Source organism: Talpa europaea, assembly GCF_964194135.1.
Source record: "Talpa europaea genome assembly, chromosome: 16".
Classification (NCBI taxonomy): Eukaryota; Metazoa; Chordata; class Mammalia; order Eulipotyphla; family Talpidae; genus Talpa; species Talpa europaea.
Genome location: NC_140084.1, coordinates 22,201,780 through 22,228,453, shown reverse-complemented (window position 1 = coordinate 22,228,453; position 26,674 = coordinate 22,201,780). Strand labels below are relative to the sequence as shown.

General features: G+C 45.3%; 1 protein-coding gene across 1 annotated transcript in view; it reads right to left on the bottom strand.

Moving 5' to 3' along the window:
• Positions 1 to 23,579, bottom strand: part of ABCC11 (ATP binding cassette subfamily C member 11) — a gene marked incomplete at its 3' end in the record, with an annotated part of 51,536 nt that extends 27,957 nt beyond the window's left edge. Inside the window, exons 1-13 of the mRNA XM_084256849.1 lie at positions 23,303 to 23,579; positions 21,101 to 21,237; positions 19,992 to 20,150; positions 17,956 to 18,103; positions 16,398 to 16,631; positions 14,331 to 14,504; positions 12,903 to 13,050; positions 12,615 to 12,763; positions 10,437 to 10,544; positions 7,675 to 7,935; positions 5,200 to 5,271; positions 2,705 to 2,829; positions 519 to 591 (exon numbers count right to left, since the gene is read on the bottom strand). Of these exons, the coding sequence (XP_084112975.1) occupies positions 519 to 591; positions 2,705 to 2,829; positions 5,200 to 5,271; positions 7,675 to 7,935; positions 10,437 to 10,544; positions 12,615 to 12,763; positions 12,903 to 13,050; positions 14,331 to 14,504; positions 16,398 to 16,631; positions 17,956 to 18,103; positions 19,992 to 20,150; positions 21,101 to 21,237; positions 23,303 to 23,449 (1,935 nt within the window). The 5' untranslated portion in view covers positions 23,450 to 23,579. The remainder of the gene's footprint in view (positions 1 to 518; positions 592 to 2,704; positions 2,830 to 5,199; positions 5,272 to 7,674; positions 7,936 to 10,436; positions 10,545 to 12,614; positions 12,764 to 12,902; positions 13,051 to 14,330; positions 14,505 to 16,397; positions 16,632 to 17,955; positions 18,104 to 19,991; positions 20,151 to 21,100; positions 21,238 to 23,302) is intronic.
• Positions 23,580 to 26,674: the final 3,095 nt, after the last annotated feature.

The following is a 26,674-nucleotide window of genomic DNA, read 5'->3' as shown; positions in this document are numbered from 1 at the left end:
TGCTCGAACCCGCCAGGGCAGAAGTAATTAACCAAACCCCTCAGTACACACTCCTCATTATTTGACACCCCTGACACTTAAAAAATGTTTTTCAAATATTGTTGAGTAGAGGATGAAAAACTAGTTTCAAATTCATTTATATTTTATCACTCCTAATTACATACAATTTTCTAAATCTATTAATTTCTGGAAAGGCATATTAAACCTTTAACTGTTTAGATAATTAGAGTCATCATTCATTTCCAAGAAAGAGCAGTCTCCTGTTAGACTCTGCTTTAGATCTCCAAGGACTGTGATGGTGAACTTGTGGGACCATCAGCCTGACTTGTGTAAGACTATTCACACAAACACAATGTTCCACCAGGACAGAGCTGCACAGGCTGGGGCGGGAGGGGAGCAGGGTTGGGGGGCTGAGGGACCCTACTGCTGTCGTGGGAAGAGCCACCTTCCACAAGGAGCCTGAGGACCCTGCACAGGCCCCAGCCCAACAGAGCCAGGGCTGCTCGCCTCCCGCTCACCTCAGTCATGTCTCCAAAGGGCAGACTTTCCAGATCCCGTATCAGGGAGCAGCAGTGGAGCACCTGGAGGTACCTGTGAAGGACATGGAGTTGATGGGACAGGAGGACCACAGGCCCTCCAACACACAAGTGTGGGAGTGAAAAGTCTTACATCACATGCAAAGCAATTTGAACTTGATCTTGTGCTTCAGGGTAAACCACTGGAGGGTTTTTTTCATTCCCTTCCTTCTTTCATTTCCTTTAATCTTATATGTGCACTTGCTATTAGAGCAGAACAGAGAGGAGATATGGTGTCAAGCAGGTAACCTGGCATCTTTGAGCCTCAGTTGCTTTCCTTGGGCATGGTCCCTATTACAGTTTCTTATGTGTTTATTCAAAAATAATTTAGTCATGTAGGTCTCATGCAACATATATATGTTTATGTTGTTTTAATGGCACGATTGTGCCATTGCATAGCTACACCAGAAATTATTATTATTATTATTATTATTATTATTATTATTATTATTTTGGTTAGTGATTGCTACTGCTTCTATTTTATTAATTTTTCCATATTTTATTTGTATATATTTTACATCATTCTTTATTTTTGTACAATGCATCCTTTCTCTTCTCAGGTGTAGTCCCCATAAAATTTCCACCATCAGCTCACCCATGCACCATCACCATAGTCCTTCATGCTCTTCCCTCCCCTGTTTTGATCCCTCTGCCCCCCCACCCCATCCCCTGAGGAATGTCTCTGATCTATAGTTGTCTGTTAATTTTGGTTTTTTAATTAATTATAATCATTTTTTTCTAATCCCTTATTTAGTTCCCCTATATCCCTCCTCTAAGTGAAACTATGCAATATTTTTCCTTTTCCTTCTACGCCAGAAATTATTTAACCAGTATCCTAATGCCACACATCCAGGTTGTTTCTAATCTCTTGCTACTTTGAACAATGCTGTGTGAACATTCTTATGGGTCTTTGTATTCATGGGTGAATTTTTGCACTAAATGCCTAGCAAGTGGATTTGCTGAGTCATGGTGAGTTTTTACTTTTCAACAATTATATCAAAACCTCCCCCTAGGAGCCCGATCAGTCTGGAAGCAGAGCAGCGACAGGGTGGGAGTCATGTGGCAGACAACTGTCCTGGAAGTTGTGCACAGGGAGAACAGAGCCAGAGAAAACCAGGGCAGGGGCAGTGAGAACAGCTCAAGCCTGCGGTCACAGCCTGGGCCCGCAGGGGAGATGTCAAAGAGGGGGACATTCAAGAACACCAGCGATATTGAGAAGACAGAGTTGTCCAGGGACCAGTTAGAAGTGGAGGGGATCAGAGAGGGGTGTCAGGTCCCCTGGCTGTACATTCCAGGATGTCATTACACTGACTTGGGAGATTTGGGAAGAATTTGGCAACTAGGGAAGAGAAGCAGGCAGGGTGTGGCAGTGGGGCAAACAGGGTGCCCATGTGTTGGCAGTGGACCCGAGTTGAGGAGCTCACAGGACAAGCAGCTGCAAGGGCCAGGGTGCATCGCTCCAGGTCACTCGCCCACAGCGTTGCGGTTGGCAGTCAAGCAAAGAAGGCCAGAGTGCACCATAGCTGGAAGCTCAGTTGCAAAACGCAGGGCAGTTTTCCTGGATCATCCACTCAAGTATGTGATTATCCAGTGTTGCCTCAAGCAGGTCAAGCCCGGGGCCCTGGGAGAGAGAGGGGCACAGGGAAGCGGGGCACAGGGTAGGGAGCGGGTGGCCCACGGCCATGAACCTATCCCCTCTACACGGTGTACCCTGCACACCCTATTTGCTTTGCCTGTAGTCTTAGGAATTTAAGGAACAAATTAATACCAAAGAAGTTTAAAAGGAACATTGTTAGACAGGGAGGGTTATTTTGAGCTTGAATAGTCTAACACTTAAACGTGAAGCTCCCTGAAAGCAAGTGAGTTTTAATCATGGCCCTATCACACCCTCCCAGCAGTGTGACTTTGAGCAAATCAATATTTCACCTCGTGGGGCCTCTGCTGACTCATCTAGCAGATGGGTATGATAAGCATCTTTCTTTCACAATGAGGTAGAAATATGGTGATGCATAAAAGCGCACCCCCAGCAACTAATAGCAGTTGTAAAATTACTAGTATTAGTTAGGGGTCCCTCCCCCAAACCAGTCTTTACACACTCCATGGCCCTCCCTGCCCTCCCAGAAGCTTACCGGGCCTGGTCAAACTGGCTTCCCATGAGGATGTTCTCCCTGACGCTGGCCCCGATGATCCAGGCCTGCTGGGGGACATAGGCCAGGCTTCTGTGTACCCCCACAGAGCCCTCCAGCAAGTACATCTGCAGTGAGATGAGTATAACCTCAGGACCAGGCCCAGCCAAGACGGACATTGCCTGACTCAGCAGCCACAGAATCCAGGCCTCCCCAGACTCCAGGTCCCAGGAGGGTCTACATAACTGAGCCTTGTGACAAGGTCGTGCAGGGCCCCCAGTGAGTCTGAGGAAAGTCTTGAGAACAAGGGGAAGCAGCTGGAGCTAAGTCTGATCAGTTCCTACTGGGACCAAACGCAAGGCTTGGATTGAAGAAAAACATCCTTTTTTTTTTTCTCTCTTATCTCCCCAACAAGCATTTCTTCCATGCCTTTCACATAAGATGGAAAGTTCTGGGTCATCTCCTTCCATCCCTGGATTAGGCAACTTGGGACAAGAAGCAGACAAAATTATTACTAATGTCAGGTGTGATGATGGCATCATGGCCAGATGGGAAATGTCTGTATTTTTTCGACATCATGATGAGGTACTTAGTTGGGGAAGGGTCATAGTCTCTGTAAAGTAAAATAGTTCTACAAGATACATAACTACGAGGAAGAGGCAAATATATGAATGTTATCAACTGTTGAATCTGGCTGGTGGATATTTGGGTCTCTACTGTCACGTCCTTCCTGCTTTTCTGTATGGTAAGTTTTAAAACACACATAAAACCAACAACAGGGGCCTCCCTGATGGTGCAAGGGGTTAAATGTCAGCACTATGAAGCTATTGACAGCCTCTGCAGCATGAGTTCGATTCCCAGCCAGGGAGCTACCCACACGGTGCAGTAGACCTCTCCTGACTCGCCCGCTGCTCCCCTCAGCAATGTATTTCAGTCAATCCACCTGTTCTGCTCCCCACTTTGCCTCTGGTGAATCCTCTCACCCCATGCACCTTTGATCTACACCCCCGTTCTTGTATGCATAAATAAATAAATCTTTATTTTAAAAATTATTTTTGCCATTTTTTGAAAAGTGGATTCTCTTTCTCTGCAGTTGCAAAGTAGTTGGGGGAAGGCCGTCATGGGGAAGAACAGAGAAATGAGCTGCCAGACAGCTGTGTGAGGAGAGGATGGCTACTGACCTACTGATCACACGAGCACATCCCCAGGAGGCGATGCGCTTGGCCATGTGCATCTGGGAGAAGGAACTGAGGGAGGGTTGAGTAAAACAAGGGCAATTGTTAGTTCTCTCAAAAACATAATGGGCAAAGAAAGGAGGGGGAGAGAGAAGCCCTGGAAATGGGACTGGGGTTGAGAACCCCAGGAGGGGTGGTGGCCATAAATGGAAACCAAGTGTTGTGGCCATTTTCAGTTGTTGCTCACTAAGAGGTGTGCAATGTGACCTCAGATGTTTGGGGAAAGAGTTTGGGGTTTGGGGCATCTGGAGAAGGGGTGGGTTGGCCTGCAATCCACATGGCTGCAGACTAAGCAGACCTCAAGAACATCTAGAGCCAATGCTGCTGGGCATTCAGCTCTCAAAGGCAGGGCAGCTAGTGGCATGTCAGTTTCACGCAGGGGCATCAGACTGTCCCACATGGGGAGAGTCTCCTCTCATCCACCCCTCTTCCCTCTTCCTTCTTCCCTCCTCATTTCTCCCTCCATATTTGCTATACTGTCTTGCAAGGGACAGACAATCCAGTCTAGTTTGTCTTGGTAAGTGATTTTTACCATCATATTAAACATTGAGACTCCTGGGGCCTCCCTGGTGGTACAATGGGTTGAGCACAGCTCTGTGAAACTGTGTGCAGTTGAATTTTGCAATCACATTTTAGGCTTTGTTCTGGTTTAGTGTTGTTCTGGTTTAGTGTCGAACTGTCTGGGTTCGATTCCCAGCCGGCCAGGGAGCAACCCACATGGCTCAGCAGACTCTCTACTGTCTCACCTGCTGCTCCCCTCAGCAGTGTATTTCATTAGTCTGCCTATTCTGTTCCCTACTCTGTGGGGAGCACTCTGTTCTGTTCCTCTCACCCCCCACACACATTTCTGGCCTGTACCCCAATTCTTGCATGCATAAATAATCTTTTTTAAAAACAAATAAATAAATAAATAATAAAAAGAAAGATGAATTCTTGCCATTTGCAACAACATGGATGGAATTGAAGGGGACTATGATATGTGAAAAAACCCAGGGGAAGAAAGACAAATACCAGATGATTTCACTTATATGTAGATTATAGAGAACCAAAGCAAAGAAACTAACAACACTAAACCAGAACAAAGCCTATGATTGCAGAATTCAACTGACTTTAATTTACAAAAAATTCAACTGACTTTACAAAAATTGTATTGGTGCAGACCCTTTTGGGGAAGAAAGTGCTGGTGTGACTTCCTGGGGGTACTGAGCTTGGGGGCATATGGCCTGGCCATGGGTAGATGTGCCTGGGCCACGTGTTACTTACCTCCCCCAGCAAGGCCGACAGCAGGCTGCTCTTGCCACTCCCCGTGTTGCCACAGACTCCTAACATCATCCCCTGCAGAGCCAAGGAGGACAGAGTTAGGACTGTATAACCCTCCCACTCACTCAAGCAGGTCTAGCATCTAACCAGAAAATGACAAAGAGGAAAGAAAATCACACACCCCAGTGTCCCTCAGACAAGCAAAGCTCCAGTGGAGTACTGGGTTCAGCCTGCAGAGCTAGGACAGGGCCATCTCAAAAGAGGGGTAACCACAGGGAGAGAGGGAGAGGAATTTGTGGGCAGGTGGGTCTCTGGGGCAAGAAACCCCAACTCTAGTTGACATCTATTGAGCTCTACAATCCTGGGCAACAAATCTGAGTCTCAGTTTGTTCATCTTTAAAATGATCACGAAGCCAGTCTCATAGAATTCATGTGTGCATTCACTCATTCATTCATCCATAGAACTAACATTTTTAGCTAACATTCTAGGGGGGATACAAACATGGACAAATTAATAATCAAATAATATCAGATGGTGATAAAAGACATAAGTAAAATGAAATTGACTACTATGATAGAGAGTTGGGGGTTAAAGCAATTTCAGATGAGTTGGCCAGGGAAGGCTTCTTAGCAGCTGTCCTTGCAGCTGCAATCTGAATGACAGGATCCAGACACAAAATTATCTAGACCAACAATGCTACAGGTTGTGGGAATAGCTGGTGCAAAGGTCCTGAGGCAGGAGCCTAGTTGACCATCACAGAGCTGTAAGACAGTTAGTGTGGGTGGTGCCAAGAGAATGAATGGTGGACGAGGTCAGAGGTGTGGGAAGGACACTAGAAGAAACCTGGGCCCTCTCCTCAGACCAGTGGGAAGTCACAAATTGGTTTGGTTGAGTTGGCTATGTTGTAGAAAACTATCTGTTCACTGAGTGTAAAGAATTGTATAAGGACAAATAGGGAAGCAGAGAGACTAGAAAGGAATTTGCTGAGGAGCTGGGTAGGCATCCTGGTAGCTGGGGCCAGGGCAACGGAGTGGTGATGGTGAGAGATGGCTGGCTTTGGGAGAGAAGGTGAGCAAGCTGACAGGTCTCGTAGGACTGGATTGGTGGAAGGAAGAAGGGAAATGAATCACATTTGACGCCCAGATTCTTCACTGCAGGAAGGATGGTGGTGAAGGAGAAGACAGGGAGAGGGGTCAGAGAGAGTGATATCTGGCTTTGTTTCTTTTGAAAGATTCAGTAGGTACTTAAGAGGGGGTATTAAAATAGACAGGTGATTAGTCTTTTTCCTGGTCCCTTATTTAGGTTTTCTAGATTCCTGCTATGAGTGAGACCATCCAGTATTTTTCTTTTTCTTTCTGGCTTATTTCGCTGAGCATGATCCCTTCTAGCTCCATCCATGTTGCTGAAAATTGCATGTGTTTCTCTTTTTTGATTGCTGAGTAATATTCTGTGGTGTATATGGACCACATCTTCTTGATCCAGTCATCTATTTTTGGGCATTTGGGTTGTTTCCAAAGCTTAGCTACTGTAAATAGTGCTACAATAAACATAGGGGTGCAGTTGCCCTGTTGAATTAAAACCTAAATATGGGACCAGGAAAAAGACTAATTATAATAAAGTAAAAATCAAAATCAACAAGCAACTATAAACCAGAGACACACTGGGGGAGGGGGGAGGAGGGAGTAGGATCAAAACAAGGGGGGTGGGAATTGTATGGGGACTATAACCAAGAAGAAAATGCATACATTGGGCAAAAATGAAAAATGTAAAAAATATATAAAATAAAATAAAAATGCTCAAAAAAATAAAAATAATAATAAAATAGGTGATTCCAGAGCCCAAAGGAGATTTCAAGGCTAGAGTAAATAGCATAGAGATGGAATTTAAAGCCATGGGACTTAGGTAATTTGAATGGGTTATAGACTTTAGATATTATCATCTACTACTGTTTATATTCATATCTATTCATATCATATCTCATTCAGTATAGGTCCATCTCTATGTTATCATTAGATATTAATATATTTTACTTTCTATCATCAGAGAGCAGAAAGGAGCGAGGTAGAAGGAGCAAGCAGGGAAGTGGCCCTTGCTGACATTCGAGAAGGAGTTAGTAGGGGAGTGCACGCAGGACCCAAATTAAAAAACACAGGACGGTGCTTGGCACATACTAGGCACTTAATAAATGTTGGTTTACTCTCCCTCCCCTTCTCCTTCATGTGTCCTGGATCCTTCCAAGAACCAGCACACAGTTATGACTCTGGGTCTTGCTATTACAAAATAGTTTTAGAAAATCAATCCATTCACAGTGAAGTATGAAAGACTCCCTGTATTTGCCCTCCAAGAAAAATTTGCATTTTAAAGGGCAGTTTGGAGAAGGTAGTTACCAGCTAAGGAAGTGATCCTGCACTGGCACAGCTGCTAACCTCCAGCCCTGAAACCCTGGCAGCTGGCCCTGCCTGGCCTGGGAAGGCTACCTTTGATACTGCCAGGTTGATCTTGTACAACTCTGGGCCAAGGCTGCCCCTTCTATCCCCTGTTCTGGGGGCTCCAGGCAGCGGCTGACTCGCGGGCATGCCCTCGGGAGCATGGCTGTTCCCCTCCAGCTCCAACCCGCCATTGACAATTCCGGGGCAGGTCTTTTGCCAGGACAAGGTGGCCTGTTCCACAACGATCGCTTTGCTAGGGTCGCTCAGTGCCTGGACATATGAAGCAGGGCTCTCCTGGAGGAAAAATCTCTGTACAGACACAAAGAAAGGGAGGAGGGATTCAGTTATTCTGTCCAGTGGGAACAGGTTCCCGTTTTATTGGCCCGCCTGTTGGGCAGGTCTATGACCCCCTAGTAAGCAGCGAACATCTGAAGAGCCACCACCAGTTAGGTCAGTTTCTGCTGGCAAAAATTCTAAAGGCAGGTTTAGGGTAATTCACTGAAATCAACCATCGGCACGTAATGTCTCTCTACACCTCCATCTCCCTACCTGTAAAATGTGAGTTAATCTTCATTCATTCTAGCATTTAAAAGGGGGTTAAAAAGCATGATCAAATTGAAGTCAAATTATATGCATGGGCCTTCCCGGTGGCACAGCAGTTGAGCCCGGGGTTGCGAAGCTGCCCGCAGCCTCTGCAGCGCTGGTTCGATCCCCGGTCACACCAGGTGAGGGTCCCACATGGCGCGCAGACCTCTCCTGCCGCCCCGCTGCTCCCCTCAGCAGTGTACTTCATCAGTCTGCCTGCTCTGCTCTCCCTTCTGGCTCTGGTGAATTCTCTCACCCTCCCGCACTTCTGACTGTACCCAGTGCTTGTATAAATAAATAAATCTTCAAAAAAACTTATATGCACATTCCTCTACCTGGAGATAAGTTTTAAAAGAGATCTAGAAAGACACTTATTGACATTTTGAAAGGCAGCTGTACTCACCACTATACCACCAATGGATTTAATTGATATTTTGGATGTATGATTTATCTCTACACAAAGTGTGTTGAGTGGTCTTAATTCTCTATACTTTTCTGCAATGAAGTTTTTATTATGAGCACACAACATTATAGAAAAACAGAAGCTATTTTCAAAAGAAAAAAAAAGAGGTGGTCTATTTATTTTTTTAATTGGCTCTCTGGTATAATGAATTAATTATAATGTTTGGGTCAAGGCAAATAGTCACTGCTGGGAATTGCATGGCCCCCTTTATTCTGTTTAGTTAGTGGGGCACTTGCTTGTTTAGTTATATCTCGTTATATAATGGGTATCAGTGAGATGCCACTGAAGCCAACAGCCTTCATTATTACACCTGCCTGTGGAGATGCACAGCCCCGGCCCCTCAGGCTGGGACCAGGTATGGCCCAGAGCCTGGACTGCTGCCAGACCCCTCCCTGCCTGCTCTTCATTTCCCACCATAACAGCATCTCCCTCCTTCCACTCTCCAGGCTTATGTTCTCTGATCATCAAGCCAACTCTCTGAATTGCATCTGCCCACTTCTACCCACTCTGCAGATGGGGAGGGTGGGAGAACCCAGGTACAGTGGAAGAAGGAGAGCAGCAGGGCTCTGACGGCAGTTACTGAGAAGTTCTGGAGCCCCTGAGGCTGCTGACAGTGAAGGACTATGTGGTGTTACCCAAACATGCCAAGTGTATTCCTATATTCCAGCCTTTGGGCTTTTGAGCTTATACCCTCTGCCAAGTCATCATCCCTCAGCTCAAGAGTCACCTCTATTGTGTATAGAAAGCAAACTGTACAAAAATGAATAATGATGTTAAATATATATGTAAATATATATATGCATATATTTATGTATGTATATAAATATATATATATAAAAGAGTCACCTCTACAGAGAGGCTGTCCCTCACCAGCCTATCCACAGCAGCCCCAGCCTCCTCTGCTTGCTTTCTAGAACATGCAGTTCATTGTCCTCTTAGCTCTCCATGTGATTTCAGTGTTAGCTTATTTGATTACTCATTTACTTATTAGTTACCACTTCCAATACCAGATTGGAACTCCCTGAGAGCAGGGGTCCTGTTGGCTCACTGCGGTATTCTCAGTGCCTGGTGTTCAATAAATATTGTTTGAGTGAATGAATGAGTCAGAGATTGCATGCATTTAAGTAAGATGACTACAAAAGATAGTAAATTTGGGTCACTGAGTTTAAAATTGGTTTTTAAATTCAGGTGCCTCTGGGGGGAAGAAGACCTATGTAAATTAAGTGACCCACTGCTAAGATGAAAAATGGTAATTAAAACACAGCTCCCGCTTTGGAGGTGCAATAGGGCACAGTGGGGTGTGCAGCAAACCGCATGTAAATGCCCCCTCCAAACAGGGCAGCTCTCACCTTACTCCAGGTGCCCAAGGAAGAATGTGAATCAAGTGTTGCCAGGTTTCCTGATTATTCAAGAGAATTCAGAAATCTGAGTTTTCATATAAAATTTCTCAATTTTTACATGCAAGTAATAGGTTTGTGTGTTTTTTTTTAAAGGTTTGTTTTGTTTTTTAATGAAAACACTAGGGCAACCCCACACACACCTGGAGAGGGTCAGACACCCTCTCCAGAGCTCTCAGGTCCTGCAAGTGAGCCTGATCCTTCTGTCAGCCCAGCCCCACACCAGCCCGGGCACAGAGCTCACTGAGTTAGTCAATCCCTTCACCTCGGCTGGACTCTGCCTTGGCCAGGGGTCAAGTTCCGAACAAACTGGGGCAAATGAACACCCAGGCATGAGGTGTGTAGCCAGTGCCCTGGCCACTTACCTTGAACCTCTCCATTGCAGATTCTGAGTTGGTGAGGCCTTTGACTCCGAAGGGCACAAAGAACACTGAGAGCCTCAAGGAATTCAAGATGGCCATGGTGGCAAAGGCCTAGGTAAGGAGGGGAGGAGGCGGTGAGGGTTGCACCTCTGTCCAGCTCCCTCCACACATTGAGCCCCAGCTCTGAGCCTCAAGCCACAAAGCCACGCCCTGCAGCTTCCAACAAGCAGGTGCTTCACTTGCCAGAGGCTAAGTGGCATTTAGGGGAGACTGGACAGAGAGGAGAAAGGGTGCTTATCTTAAAGTCTGAGTCTGAAAGCCACATTCCTGTTATAGCTTAGCCCCTGGGTAATTCTAAGCAGTCTGCTTTCCCGCTCCCCCTCCAACCACCACAAGCTTCTCCATTAGCATAGGGGCAAAAATCCTAAAGTTTGCCGAGGAATAAAGTTGGAGAAACACTGAAGATTCACATGTAAGTGAGCTTTGTACTATTATGTTTGTACTATTATGTACTATTATGATTGCTGTTAAGATCACAGTTATATTTCTTTTCCTTGCATGTTCTTTTCTTGTACACAAATCTCCCTAAGCTTCGTGCTTAATCTTCATCTCTCACTTTTTCTGGGAGAACTTCTGAGAGTATGGTGAAGCAGTTCGGGCTCAGGATCCCAGAGGTACCTCCCGGAGGTACTTGGGAGGGGGGTCTTCTAACCCAAGGCTCATCTCCATCCCTTTCTTCTTCCAGGTTAATCTGAAGATAAACTCCAAAGGAGCAGGAAAGCTTTGTCCAGACTGATGCTAGCTCAGCAAGATCCTAAAGTCCCATTAAAAGCTTTCCATACACATCCCCCACTTCCATCCACCCTCAAACTTCTTAGGGATGTTTCTCTGGCATGTGCCTGGGTCAGGCAGACACGGCCACTGTCTGGAGCACAAACCAGCCCCAAACTGCTGACCTTCAAATACTCCCTGCTCTTGAGGTTGTGGAGAAAAGAAACTCTCCTACATTGCTGGTGGGAGTGAAAACTGGTCCAACCACTATGGAGAGCTGTGTGGAGATTTCTGGACCTACTAAACATAGAGCTTCCATATGATCCAGCAATTCCACTCCTAGGTATTTACCCAAATGACACAGAAACACTAATTCCAAAGGGCACCTGCATCCCTATGTTTATAGCAGCACTATTTACAATAGCTAAGCTATGGAAACAACCCAAATGCCCAAAAATAGATGACTGGATCAAGAAGATGTGGTACATATACACAATGGAATATTACTTAGCAATCAAAAAAGATAAACACATGCAATTTGCAGCAACATGGATGGAGCTGGAAGGGATCATGCTCAGCGAAATAAGCAAGAAAGAAAAAGAAAAATACCGGATGGTCTCACTCATAACAGGAATCTAGAAAACCTATATAAGGGACCAGGAAAAAGATTAATTAATACAAAGTAAAAATCAAAATCAACAAGCAACTATAAACCAGAGACACACTGCGGGGGGAGGGGTGGAGAGAGGAAGGACTAAGGTCAAAATAAGGGGTGCAATTGTATGGACACTATAACCAAAATGAAAATGCATACATTGTGCAAAAATGAAAAATGATATAAGAATTATATAAAATAAAATATTAAAGAAAAATAGTCCCTGCTCTTGCTTGGGGTGCAGTCTCCTGTCTCACTGGCTAAATCCCAACCTCTCCAAACCAGCACCCTCCCTGGTTCTCCCCAGAGAACTGGGATTCCTAACCCTAAAAGGCTACGGGTGCTTCTGAGGACTATGGGGCATCAAACAGAAAGAGAGAAGAAGATATGCCTTTTTAGTTCAAGCACATTTTCAGGGCCCTAATTTGGGATCAAAGAAGATTCTTAATGTAGTTTTATCAATCTCAAGATGCATCTCAGAATCACTGGGGATTTAACGGCACATCCACCTTCCTGCTCCCCCAGAAAACTCCGGAGCCTCTCCCTCCAATAGCTGCCCTATAAAGATGTCACTTTCTCAACTGAGTTGATACAGAAGAAAGTTCGTGTTCCCTCAACATCTGGAAAAACATAATCAATGTGTAATATCCATTTGCAAAACCTCCAGGCCTTCGAAGGGCATGGGAAAAAAACAGGCAAACACTCCCCATCACAATCAGGGATACAGTGGGGGGTAGGGCAGACCAAACACTCACCGTTGACACACTAAGTTGCCGGTGTAAGCATGTGTGTACAAGGAACGTCACCACCATGGCCACTGTGGGAGCCGAGAATAGGGTGACAGTGGTCAGGCTGTGGACAAGCCCACATTTCTCCGAGAGTTTCCTTTCCTTCCTTCGGAGCTCTAGGAGACAAAAAGGTAACGCAAGAAATGAACCCCAGCACAGAACAAACCCCAGGGCACGCAAGACACCCTCAGGCGGTGCAAGGTCCAGCCCACCCTGGATCCCCAGGCTCTGAATGGAGAGCCAGGTTTTCTGTACCTTTGATTATTTTTGCAAACTGTTTTTCCCAGGTGTACATTTTAATCAGCTTAATGCAGGCGAGCACTTCGCTGGTCACGCGGATGCGCTGGTCGCTGACCTCTGATGTGTGCTTCTGTATCTTCACGGCCCATCTGGTCAGGAATGCCTGGAGTCGGAAACAGCAAGAGCTGTTTTTTGCTGTTGTTTATTTTACTTTCTTACATCATTTTTCATTTTTGTACAGTATTTGGTTTCTTTCCTCAGGTGTAGTTCCTGTAGTTCTCCCACAACAAAGCACCCGTGATCTGACACCACAGTCCCTTGGGCTATTCCCTCCCCTGTTTTGACAAAAATACTAGTTCAAAAGGAACCCTGCACTCCTATGTTTATTGCAGCACTATTTACAATAGCCAAGATATGGAAACAACCCAAACGCCCCAAAATAGACAAATGAATCAAAAAGTTGTGGTCTATAAATACAATGGAATACTATTCAGCAATCAAAAAGATACACATGCCATGTGTGGCAGCATGGATGGAGCTGGAAGGGATAATGCTCACAGAAATAATAAGATAAATACTGGATGGTTTCACTTAATGTGGAATGTAGAGAAATCAAACAAAAGCTCAAAAAAATTAAAGACAAAAAGAGCAAGAGCTTCTTTTGATGAAAGTGAGCGAGTTTAGCTGGACAAGTGTGACAACTAGGAGTATTTCCAAAGGTAAACTGCAGGTGCTGATGAGAAACCTGGGCTCACTCTACACTCTGAATCTGCTGTGACTCCCAGATCCACACTGGAGGTTTTCCTGAGCAGCCTCAGCAAGCTGTCCTGTCCTCACACACCCTGGGGGGCTTCCTCCATGGGTCCCAAGAAAGGGGCTAACTAAACCAAAATGACTCCTCTGCCTTTGGAACCGCTAACCTGCTAACAATTATAGTCACTTTTTGGTTAAAGTAACTGCACTGGAGGAAAACATTGGATTTCAACAACTCAGGACACACATAATCACCTCCTGTTTTTTCTGATTTTATTTCCCCCAACTCTCCAGCAGCTAATTTGCTTCCCTTCCTCCACTATACTGTGCTCAGCCAAATGCTTAATGTCATATACATGATCACATCAGCACATTCCGGGTAGAAGAGAAGAAACAAAATCTTACAGAGACAATATCTCCTGAGGATAGTCTGTGAAGCAAAGGGTTCCTGACAGAAGGCATGGGGTGTAGTCCCCTTGAACCCTTCACCTCTTATTAATTAGGCCTACACTGTGGCCAGAGAAGAGCTGGAGACAGGAGTTGGAGCAGAATCTTAACTACAATGGCACAAACAGTCAGCAGGACACAGTCAGCAGGAGCCAACATTCCCACCCAGAGATACTCCAGATTTAGAGCCCTGGCATTCTGGGGAACATCCAATTTCAAGGGGGCAGCAAAGAAAGATGTTACCTCCACCGGTAAAATCAGGAGATAGCAAACAGTGGAAATGAGCGCTGTGGGTCCAAGGGTGAGGTAGGAGGTGATGCTGCAGGAAAGCAGCGATAAACAGGTGATCATGATGAGAGGCCCATAGTATGCCGCTTCGAACAGGTAGTTTATGTCACAGGCGAAGAAGCTGATGATCTGCAAGACAACAAGTCCATGGGCACAGGTCCGCCTCTGCAGCACCCCGAGGGGCTTCACATGCAGTGGCGGGTGGCCCTGCCATATCTTCTCCTGGCAGGAAGACCCAGAGGCAGGGTGGGGGAGGAGAGAGACACACCAGGTCCACGGCTCTCCTCCCATGAGTCATACAGTACTTGGTTTCTTCCCTAGAGTGTTTTCCCTGTACATCTCCCACCACGCTATCACCTGGACGAGCTGTTTTGAAATTGTCAAACAAAATTGATGAAGCAAATCTCAGTGAGCAACTACTTCATCTGCACTTCCAAATGGGTTATCTTATTTACTATTCTAGGATGTAGTTTGTGGAAATTGGAGCTTGCATAGAGTAGGTGCTCAGAGTGGAGGTGCAGAGGGACATACCTAGACCTCGGTGTAGAAGGTCTCTGAAGCAGGCAGGCAAATGCATTGGTTCTGAGCTGGGACCATGTAGCCAGGCCCTGCTGCTTACCAATCACGTGACCTTGAACACGTTTCCTTCTCTATGACAATGGGAACATTAGAGGGCTGTCAGGGGCTGACCAAGCTAACTAAGTAAAGGGCTTGGGTTAATGTGTAGCTTAGAGGACTTTGGCGATCACTCTGATGCCTTCCCTGACATACAGGGAGAAAGATTGCCACAACTTTAACTGTCCATCTAGTGGAAAAGCATAGGACAGCCTCCATGTCCAAGGCCTAACAGAAATTAATAACAACAAAATTTACAAAATTTTAAAATTCGCCAAAAATTTAAAGGTTCTCATAACCATATAATGGAGAAAGGAAGGCCTCTTCAACAAATGGTGCTGGGAAAATTGGATAAATACATTAAAAAATAATAATAATAGTAATACAATTTAACACATCGGAACCACTGACCCCTTTCTACATGCTCTGCCTGATCCTACCAGGCAGCAAGCCTACAAGGTGCTTCTGTTATTATCGCACAGCTTCAGAGGCTGAGCAAGTTCTCTAAGATGGCAAAAAGTGAAAACAGTGATAATGATAATGATCAATATTGTACATTTGTTGGTACCTGAATTTAGATAAAACATTTTTTAAAGATGTATTTTTCATTTATGCATAAACTAGGTACAGGCCTAACATGTGGGGAAGTGAGAGGATTCACCAGAGACAGGGTAGGGAACAGAACAGGCAGACTGACTGAAATACACTGCTGAGGGGAGCAGTGGGTGAGACAGGAGAGGTCTGCTGCACCATGTGGATAGCTCCCTGGCCAGGGATCGAACTTGTGCTGCAGTCTCTGCGGATAGCTTCATAGTGCTGACACTTTAACCCCTTGCGCCACCAGGGAGGCCCTAGAAAGAACTTCTTGATGGCAATGGCTAACTTAAATATTGTTAAGGTACTAGGCTGGCCTCCCTGGTAGCACTGGGGTTAAAGACAGCACTATCAAGCTATCACCCAGCCACTGCAGCATGAATTCAATCCCTGGCTTGTCAGGGAGCTGACCCACATGGTGCAGCAGACCTCTCCTGTCTCGCCCGCTGCTCCTCTCAGCAGTGTATTTCAGTAGATCTGCCTGTTCTGTTCCCCTCTCTGTCTCTGATAAATCCTCTCACCCCCTGCACCTCTGGCTTATACCCCAGTTCTTGAATGCAAAAATAAATAAATCTTCAAAAAAATAATAGTAATTCAGGTGCTAGGCTTTTTGAGGGACAGAGCAGTGGATCTGAAGTGGATTGGAATGGGGCCAATATCTGGGGAGTAGGGGTGGGCTTTAGAGATGCCATCATGGAGTCAGTATATGTCAACTGGGTCTTGAAGGATGTGAAAGGCTAGGGGGTGGGGGCGATGTGAGCAAAGTCTTCAGAAGGAGTCCAGAAGGAGCCCCTCAGTGTCCCAATCACTGACCTCTCCTGTGGTGATGTGTGTCAGAGACTTAAACTGCATCAGCTTCTCAAAGGCCAGGGAGGAAATGGCCGTGCGGGACCTGATGGCGGTACGCAGGCTGGTGAGCCAGCAGGAGCACAGACCCAGAGACTTCAGACACTCTGTGACAAAGAGTGCAAAGCAGAGCCCCACTCCATAGACCACGCCCCCTGACGGCGCTTCCGAAAATTCCAGAATCTTTGGGATCAGCAGCACCTGAAAGCAGTAGGATGGGTTATTAGACCGCCCGCTCCTCCTTTCAAGCAACAAATAAATATCAAACATGTGTGTGAGGTCCTCGGGTCAATGTCAGAGGCTGCCGGAACCATCAAAACTGACTCAAGGATAACCCTGACCTCTGGAAGGTCAGGGTCCAGTTGCAGGAGACTTAGTTCAGCTGACCTGGATCTGCACCCCAACTCTGCCCCCCACAGCTGGTCCTGACAGGAAACAGAAGACACATACAAACATGGCAATTCAGGAGTTCATGACAGTGCCTTTTTACGTGGATGTTGGCAAAATTTAGGAAACACAAGGGGTGAAGAAACTTTTTCCTCCCTAGGTCTCAAGGGAGAGGGAAGGGGAAGCTTATTGGAACCCAGGAGGAGCCAGTCATGACAGGAAGGGCCCCTGAGGGAAATCTGGTCACCAGTGACAAGGACAGAGGTGGGGTGAAGAGCCTGACCTCACTTTTTCCCCTCCAGTGTCCAGGTTGAGTCTCCTCTATGAGTCAGCCAGCAGCCAGAGTGCAGGGTGACCCCCTTAACGTGAACCATAAAGGTCACGCACTAAGGGACAGGGCAGAGTGGACAGCAGTGGCAAGTGGCATCAAGGGGAAAGTGGAGACTATCCAGCCCATTAACTGTTCCCTAAGCCACTTATCTCCATTACTTCTTGACCCTACATCCATTCTCCTCTTAGTTGTAACAGCACTTCAGTTTTCCTCTGGGGAGAATCGCCTACTCCACTGTACAATCTAGACTAGACCCTCCCCTCTGTGGGCTACCACGAGATCATGTGCCAGGGCCAATGAGACTCACACCCTGAACCAGAATCTTGGGCTGAGAAACCAGAGGACACGAAATAGAGCTGATTCATGCCCACCATGGTATATGGATGGCACCATTATTTTCTGCCATCTACTTTTCCAGAGCTGCTCGGGCTGTTCTCAAAGAAGCCAGCACATACTGAGTCAGGCCACGTTCTAGGTGCTTTTTGCAGGCAGGTAACATTATATTCTCCATTTTACACATGAGGGTTTCCATGAGGTATGCTTGAAGGCCTCATGGGGTTCCAAGAGAAAACTAGGACTTGGAGAAGGTAAACAAATTGCTCAAAGTCACTGGCAATTAAGTGACAGCGCCAAGGTTTGAACCCAAACAGTAACCACAGAATTCACACTCCCAACTATTACTAATTCTACTGGCCCCCAAATGTGGGGGCAGCAGCTAAGAGACAAATACATCCCTAATTCCTGGCATGGACTTGAACACGTTAATCTCTAAAGCGTGAGTCCCCCAAACCTCCTAGGGTCACTTACTGGCCCCAGCACAGTTGCAATGGAGAAGCAGCTGCTCATAAAGAAATTTAAAATGACCCTTGTTCTTTGGAACCTCAGCATCACCCGAAAAACTGAAGCTCTTTCAATCCCACGTCTTGAGACTTCTTCTTCCCAAAGGCGGTGAAGTCTTGAAAAAAAGGAAAATGGAATCAAGTAAAATCTTTTTCCATATGTTACCCCAAAATCCTAGGTGTTGCTAGCCCAGAAGCTTCGGGACAGAAATTTTCAGACATAACAAAATGAAAGAGTGTAAGTGTAGTGGTCAGGAAGGAACATAGTGCAGGTTTTCTGATCCAGCAGACCGGGTAAAGGAAGGGTCCCGGAGCCCTCAGTGGCTTTTGCAGGCTTTTATTGGGATTTACTGGGTACATGGCAGGTAGGGGTCTTCACTCTGTCTGGGCTCTCTGGTGATCTCTGCTGCTCTGCTCTCTCGTGGTTCTGCTTCTCCTTCTCTGCTTCTACTGCTTTCTCTGCTTCTCATCTGCTGCCGTCCCCATGATGCTGCCCTTAAAAGCCCAGTCTTAGCCCAGGTGAATGCCATCTACATATGCCCACACCCCACTCCAGGTGCCCGCCATCAGGCATGCATTCAGGACCATAGGGTTCCCTCATCTATCCTAATGGCAGGAGGGCAGAAAAGCCTGATCCTTTTACCTTACCTACAATAAGGCATCTCCCAAGTAACCATTCTCAATTTTAAAAATCATCAACTTTCTGACATTTTAGTTTTATCTCTCCTCCTCTCTACTTTTTCCTATTTCTTCCTTTTATTTATTTTTGTGGGGGTTGGTGTACTGGATGCAAACCTCAGACTTCATTTCATCATACTTCATTATGTATCTCTTCCAGATAAAGTCGGGTTTGTGTTTTTGACCATAATAACCACAGTAGCAATAATTCCTTAATGGCATTTAGTCCTCAGTCTATATTCAAATTTCTCCAATATTTCAGAAATGTTTTTACAGTTAGTTTGCTTGGATCAAGATCCAAACAGAGCCCACACATTGCACTTAAAAAAAAAAAAAAGATCTTTTAGGACTCTTGTATCTCATCTTAATCTATAACAGTTTCCCCTCCTCTGCATTTTCTGTCATTTATTTGTGGAAGAAACTGAGTTATATGTCTGATAGAATTTCCCACATTCTTAATTTGACTGCTGCGCCATGTGGGCAGCTCCCCTGGCCAACTGGTACTGCAGAGGCTTTGGATAGCCTTCACAGTGCTGTGCTTAACCCCTGTGCCACCCAGGAGGGCCACAATTTTTTTTTAACTAACTCTGAGGAGCTATAGGTCAAAGTTGAACCAGTTTCTATACTTCAGGTTTTCTCTGTACTTGTAATACACTAATTTGCTTTGTAAATCTAAGGTCTGATTATAATATGTGACATTTCACAAACTCCTCTGACCATTAAAAGTTCTGTCAGGTAGGCTCACAAGGCATGACCATTTCATGGAACATGTGTGGAAATGTCCTTCTACATACACCTGGAATCTCTCAAGAAGCAGCAACATGAGTCCAGGACATTTCAAATCACTCATTCATTTTTCCCTATTTGACCCTCACATGACCTTGTGAGGTAGACACTATAAGCCATGTACTCACAACTACATTAGCTCAGGAATAAGAGACTAAACCAAAAACCCAAAATATACTGATCACGTCACAGTTAAACACCTGATCCAGGAGAAAAAAGCAAATGGGACTAGAAGTAGTCACTTCTAACTTTCTTGGAGTCCTGAAGCAATCTAATGAAAGATGTGAACTCTTATGCTAAGAAAAGATCTCTAGCCCATGTGTATAAATATGTATCCCACATCAGGAGGTTCATGAACCCCTGGCTCAGGGGCTCAGGACCTCTAGACTAGACCAGGGCCTCTTGCTGCCAATGAAGAACTGGTATTCATTGGGTGTCTGAGGATGGGCCCCATTATTGCTCTTAAGCATCTCAGGTCACCACCTCCCCAAGACAAAGTTTTTAATCAGCCTGGTAGCTTTCCCAACAAGACTTTTTTACCTCTTGGCATTTTGGGTTGAAGCATCCACTACCGACAGCTCCGGGGTGGTATTCTCATTCAAGCATTTCCGTGAACCCAGGACCATGAGTGGGGTGATCCATGACACCATAAAGTAGGAGAACAGGCCAGCATCATCCATGGGGTGAGGGGAGGGAACTCTAGTAGTGAAGTCACAGACATGCGGTCACCCTTATGATACGGGCTCTAGAGAGAAAATTAAGTCAAGGGCAAGATTTCCAAGTGCTGAGTTAGCACGATGTCGCAGCCCCTGCATGGTCATGGGATATACAAAAACTTTTTTTCAGGATTCCATATACGGTGTGTGGTAGTGAAAAAATGAAATGACAAAAGACACAATCCCTGTGGGATTGGTTTATTAAAAAAAAAAAGGAGAAAAAGTATGGTAGGGTCATGCTAACTAAGACAAGCATCACAAGTGTCTAAAAGTAGGTGTTCTCTATATAAAACATGGAAAGTGCTCTACGCAGATTCAGCAAGACTGTAAATGGGACACGGGCTGCCTCCTCAGTTCCTGGACATTGTGTTCCTTCACCTTTAAGCTGGGCCTTTGCACATGCTGTTACCTCTGCCCAGATCATTCTTCCCTTGCTCTTGACTAGCAAAGTTTGTTCATCCTCCAGATCTCAGCTTAAGTATCACTCAGAACCCATCCAGGTATCACTGCCCCATTAGCCCTCAGCAGTCCATAGCACTGACCTGGAACAACTTGTCACCATATGTTTATTTATGAGTTTCCTTGCTCATTGCCTTTCTCTTTGCCATGCTAGGCAAAGGTCCCTTTGTCTCCTCGCTTAGTGCTGATCCTCCAGCGTCTGGCACAGAGCCTGCCACACTAGGCGCTCAGAGAATCCACCTGAATCACAACTGACTGAATGAATGTGCCGACTGTGCCTCCTATGGCCTCAGGCTACTCTGGAGGGGTTTGCTGTGTGGTTTGTAACTATTGATAAGTGTGGCCATGGTATCCTGGGGTCTTTTGCAACTTGTGCAAATAACCAAGTGACTGTGTGGTGCTCAGTCAGGTAACCTTCGGGAGGGTCTAGCTGCACCCTAGTGACTCCTGCCCCTCTATCCCCTCAAGACTCACGCAGGCTTAGGACGGAAGGGAATCAAGGTTCTCCAGGCCGAGTGGTACTTCCCACAGGTGAGTGTGTGGGCCCTCTCTTGGGCCTCGGGCTTCCTTGCCTGCTGGCTCCAAGGGCCGTCTTCAGTAGTGGAAGTTTTCTTGGGAAAGAAAAACCAAGAGCATCCAGATTCAGAAGCTCATAAATCTTAATTTATTGGACCAGGCACTCAAGAAAATGGATCTTTCCACATCTGCTTCATTTGTTTTCATAAAATTAAGAAAGGAACACTACCAATTACATTTTATGAAGCCAACATTACACTAATGCCAAAACCACAGACAGCACAGGAAAAGAAAACTACAGGCCAATCTCCATGATGATCCTTGCCAACAGAATCCAACGCTGCATCAAAAGGATAATACACCATGACCAAGTGGGATTTATTCCATGGGCACAAGGATGGTTCAATAGCTGAAAATCAATTAATGAACTCCATTAATTAATAGCCTTCCTAAAGAGAGGCTGCTGGAATCAGAGAAAGACAAATACCCTAGGTATAGAATCTCAAAGAAAAATGAGTTCATAGATACAGAGATCAGATTGGGGTTTTGAGAGGTGGACAGTGAATGGGGAAATGGATGAAGGGCATCAAAAAGCGCAGACTGCCAGTCAGAAAATAAATGAATCCCACGGATGTAATGCACAGTTCAGTGACTGTAGTTAATAATACTGTTATATATTTAAAAGTTTGAGAGAGAAGATCTTAAAAGTTTTCATCATAAGAAAATTAATTTTGGGCCTCCCCGGTGGCTCAGGGGTTGAGCGCTGGGTTGCAAAGCTGCCCGCAGCCTCTGCAGCACCAGTTCAATCCCCGGCTGCTCCTTGGCCACCGGAGGAGGGTCCCACATGGCGCGCAGACCTCTCCTGCCGCCCGCTGCTCCCCTCAGCAGTGTACTTCGGTCCTTCTGCCTGCTCTGCTCCCCGCTCTGGCTCTGGAGAATTCTCTCACCCTCCCGCGCTTCTGACTGTACCCAGTGCTTGTATAAATAAATAAATCTTTAAAAAAAAAAAAAGAAAGAAAATTAATTTTAACTATATGTTGTGATGGATGTTAACTAGAAACTGTGGTGATTATTTCACAATATATACAGACATGGGATCATTATGTTGTACACTCGAAACAAATATGTTATATGTCGAGTATATCTCAACTTAGGAGGAGGAGGAGAAGAGAACATGAAGGGAGAGTGGGAAGGAGGGAGGAAGGGGAGAGAGGTGGGATGTAGGGGCAGAGTTGGGGTTGGGGGTGGGGGGAGAGGCTACAGGGCAGGGAGTGACTCCTGGGCCAAAAGTCAGGACTTCATGGTGGTCCCAGACCTGGATCTGCCTGGCACTTGCTGAGTGACTCTGGGTGGGTCACTCCACCTGCCTGGCGTTTTATCTCTTCAAAAAACACTGGAGAAAAGAATGAAGGATGGGGCCTCCCCTGGTGGCACAGCGGTTGAGCGCTGGGCTGCGAGGCTGCCCATAGCCTCTGCAGCGCAGGTTCGTTCCCCGGCCGCTGGTGAGGGTCCCACCAAAAAAAAAAAAAAAAGAATAAAGGATGATGTAGTTAGTCAACCATACAAGGGGAGACCCAGCCACCTTCTGAAGTCAGTACGTAGAAATGTAAATTCCAAGACATGACATATTACTCTTTTCTATAGTGCTATTGTATTTTAGTGATTGTTTAAAGACACGATTTTTTATCAAGTTTGAAAAACATTTTTTTCCAAGTTGTCTTTTTAAAAATTTCCTATTGAAAATCCATGTTCCTTTTATTGATAAAGTGGAAAGCAACTAAAATAAAAAGATACGTCACTTCTAGGACTTCCCAGAGAATAAATACCACTACGTTTAAAGTGTAGCGGGGGATAGGTGAGAAGACATCCAGGGTAGTGAGAACTTCAGTAGGGAGAATCAAGAATGTGATGGGGGAGTCTGTTAGCTGGAGGTGATTGTCAGGGGGCAAGCTGATGTGTTGGTGAGGATTTACAGGTACACATTATATTATTATGGGAGTTACACGGACAAAGATCAGAGGCATGAAGGTGAGCCCTGACAAAGGACAATGATTCATCTAGTAGTGGAAGGCTGAGAGCTTTCTTAAAAAAAAAAAAAATCAAGATTAATAAAATAAATATGGCCAAACGTATTTTCTAATGGATGACCACTGAGAATACCTGTCCACTCCATTTCCTGGTGTCTGGATGACACAGCTGTCTACTTACATAGCTCAGTCCCGAGATCGTCTCATCGCCCACATCAAAGCCGACATTCACAAAGTCACCAGAAGAGCTGGGGACCCAGGATATCTTCTTCCTAGTCATTTTTAAGTTGTTCTGCCAATTCTTTGGTTCCCAGAGTCAGAGAATCTGAAAAGAGAGCAGGTAAGAACAGCTTAGATCCATCCCAGAGCAGCTAGGAGGGGCGCACACCCCCTGGGCAGGAAGCATTTTTCAGGGGGCCTTGCAGAGCATTGGGCCCTTGTCACAGTGTCTGCTCTTTTCTCTGCCTGTGATTTTTTTTTTAAAGATTTATTTATTTATTTATACAAGCACTGGGTACAGTCAGAAGCGCCAGAGGGTGAGAGAATTCACCAGAGTCAGAGAGGAGAGCAGAACGGGCAGACTGATGAAGTACACTGCTGAGGGGAGCAGCGGGCGGCAGGAGAGGTCTGCATGCCATGTGGGACCCGCGCCCGGCAGCCGGGGATCAAACCAGCACTGCAGAGGCTGCGGGCAGCTTTGCAACCCAGCGCTCAACTGCTGTGCCACTGGAGAGGCCCACTGCCTGTGATTGTTAACGAGCAGACTGAGGGGCACCCTGAGACCCCAAACCTGCCTGCTCTAAATGGGTTCTGCCATCCACTACATGAAGAAAAAACATACTCAGTATAAAACCTTCAGTAGGAAAGAACTTCAATACAATTAGAAGCTCAACTGCATCCTTCCTTGGGTGGGGCAGGGAACCTGGAATCTCCCCTTTACAGAATGGACTGGGGTTCTTTAACATCTACTCAGACCTCATCCCAAGAGCACTTAGGGAAAGCTGCTCTAACCACCCACTCCCAACCCTGCAAATTCAGGCGAGGTCAACCTTCTGTGCTGTAGACCCAGGGCCTGCTCCTAAAGCACACTTCCTCTTGTGCCCTGGTTTATAATTGTGCTTTTTAAAAAAAAAAAAAAAAAAAAAAAAAAAGATTTATTTATTTATTTATACAAGCACTGGGTACAGTCAGAAGCGCGGGAGGGTGAGAGAATTCACCAGAGCCAGAGCGGGGAGCAGAGCAGGCAGATTGACGAAATACAATGCTGAGGGGAGCAGAGGGCGGCAGGAGAGGTCTGTCGCGCCATGTGGGACCCTCACCGGGGGTCAGGGATTGAACCGTCGCTGCAGAGGCTGCGGGCAGCTTCGCAGGCCAGTGCTCAACCGCTGCGCCACCAGGGGAGGCCTTGTAATTGTGCATTTTATGTGAATTGTGTAGAATGTGTTTCCTGCACTGGACAAGAGCCTCATGTGCACTTGAACATGTCAGTTCTGTTCACTATAGAATCTCTGGCACCTGGGACAATGCTGGAAAAATGGCAGGTGCTTAATAAATCAATGATGAGTGGATAGTTAAATGAATAAAGAAATGTGATTGTGCCATTTTCTGTTTGGGTTTTCACAGACTTACGGAGTAGATCTGGGCACAATTCAGTTATCTTAAATAATCAAGACATTTTTTAAAGTGTATTCATATGCTTTTCATATTTGCCATTATGAGTATGTGATTCACTCCGGAGCATCTATGTGTCTGAGATACGAGAAGATAGTAGGTAGTTACCACAAATAGTTCTAAAGGAATAAAAAGAGAAACTACATAACAGGGCCAGTGTTGTGGGGTACAAGCATGCTACATGGGGTCCCCAACTCGGAAGGCCCCAGGCTTGGATTAATGCTCTCCTGTCACTCTTCTGAAGTTCCTAGACACTTTGAATAAGAAAGTCTCCATTTTTGTTTTGCAACAAATCCCACAAGTGATGAAGCCAGTCCTGGGGTTCTGATACAGCTTGATGCACAAATATTAATTTAAACAAATTAATTTTCAGGCCAGCCTATTTTGTTTGGAGAAGATTCTCTACATAACTTTATCCCACTGTCTCCTCCCCTACTTCCTTTATCAAATTACTATGAAATTTGATGCACTCAGTTTCTGGAATTCTCCCATACAACATACAAAATAGACTCCCCAGTCAAGGCACCAGGTCAAGGAGGCAAACGTGCCATGCAGGGGAAGAAGTGGACCTTTCATGGATGATGGAAAAGAAAAAAGAAAGATGAGGTGTTAGGTAAGAGAGGGTACTATACACTCCTTGATTAAGACTCTGGGAAGAGACCAGTGTCTGGCTGCCAAGAACCAGATGAAGACAAGGACACCTTAAAGTAAAATTGGCATCATTCAATAGCAGGAGGCCCTGAGGGTAAGCTCAGTGTGTCTGGTTGCACAGTTTATTCATTCTACAAAATGCACAGAAGAGGGGGTAGTAGGCATTGGGGGATTGGTGGAGACAGCAAATTCTAGATTGCAAGTCATGCACCTTGGCAAGGGCTGCCTCGGTGGTGTGTTGATAAATGTCTGTAACTGTAACCGACCTAGAATTGCAACAGGTAAATAACAGAGTTCCAACATGAATGCTGCTTGACATTTTGCTTATGTCAATGAGTAAGAGCACAATGGCCATCAGAGAAGCATGTCAGTTGGATCCTCACTCATTTGTCAATGACCTGAGTATCCTTGCTGAATAGTTTTCAAAGGCTGAAAGGATCTTTCCCCATTTTTTTGTGCTTTTCATAGCGGAATGGCTAGACACCCAACACACTTGTAAATTTAATCTTTGTTTTTAACATTTCCTGCATTTCTATCTATTCTAATTAATTTATTTTTAATTGAGGACCAATGTTTTACAGTCCTGCATTTATATTTTAGACAATGAAATAATGAAGCAAGCCCTGGCTCTCAGCCTTTGATGATTTTTGTGGTATAAATATTCCCAATATGCCTGATTTCAAGCTACAAACAGGACTACTGGATACACAGTTGGGATGAGAGGAACACTAAGACATCACTGTACACAATTTCTACCAAACAGATATAATAGATATAAACTCAAAAGTTGATAGCAAAAGGTAGTAAAATAACTAGGAAGTCATACATTTTGAGCATAAACATTGTTTTCACATAATGCATTTAGCTTTAAGTTTACATAGTTTCATTTTTTAATAATGTTTACATTTAACAACTGGGCTTTCAAGATTTCTGAAAATTTGACAATAACCACCTCATGAATCAGTATGAACAGATTCCAGTCAAGCACTGTTGCATCCATCTGGAAAAAGCGGTAATTTGGGGTTGAAGCCATCTCCCATCCGGGACATCTTTTTCCAATTCACTTTTTTTTTTAAATATTTATTTATTTATACAAGCACTGGGTACATTCAGAAGTGCGGGAGGGTGAGAGAATTCACCAGAGCGGGGAACAGAACAGGCAGAGTGACGAAATACACTGCTG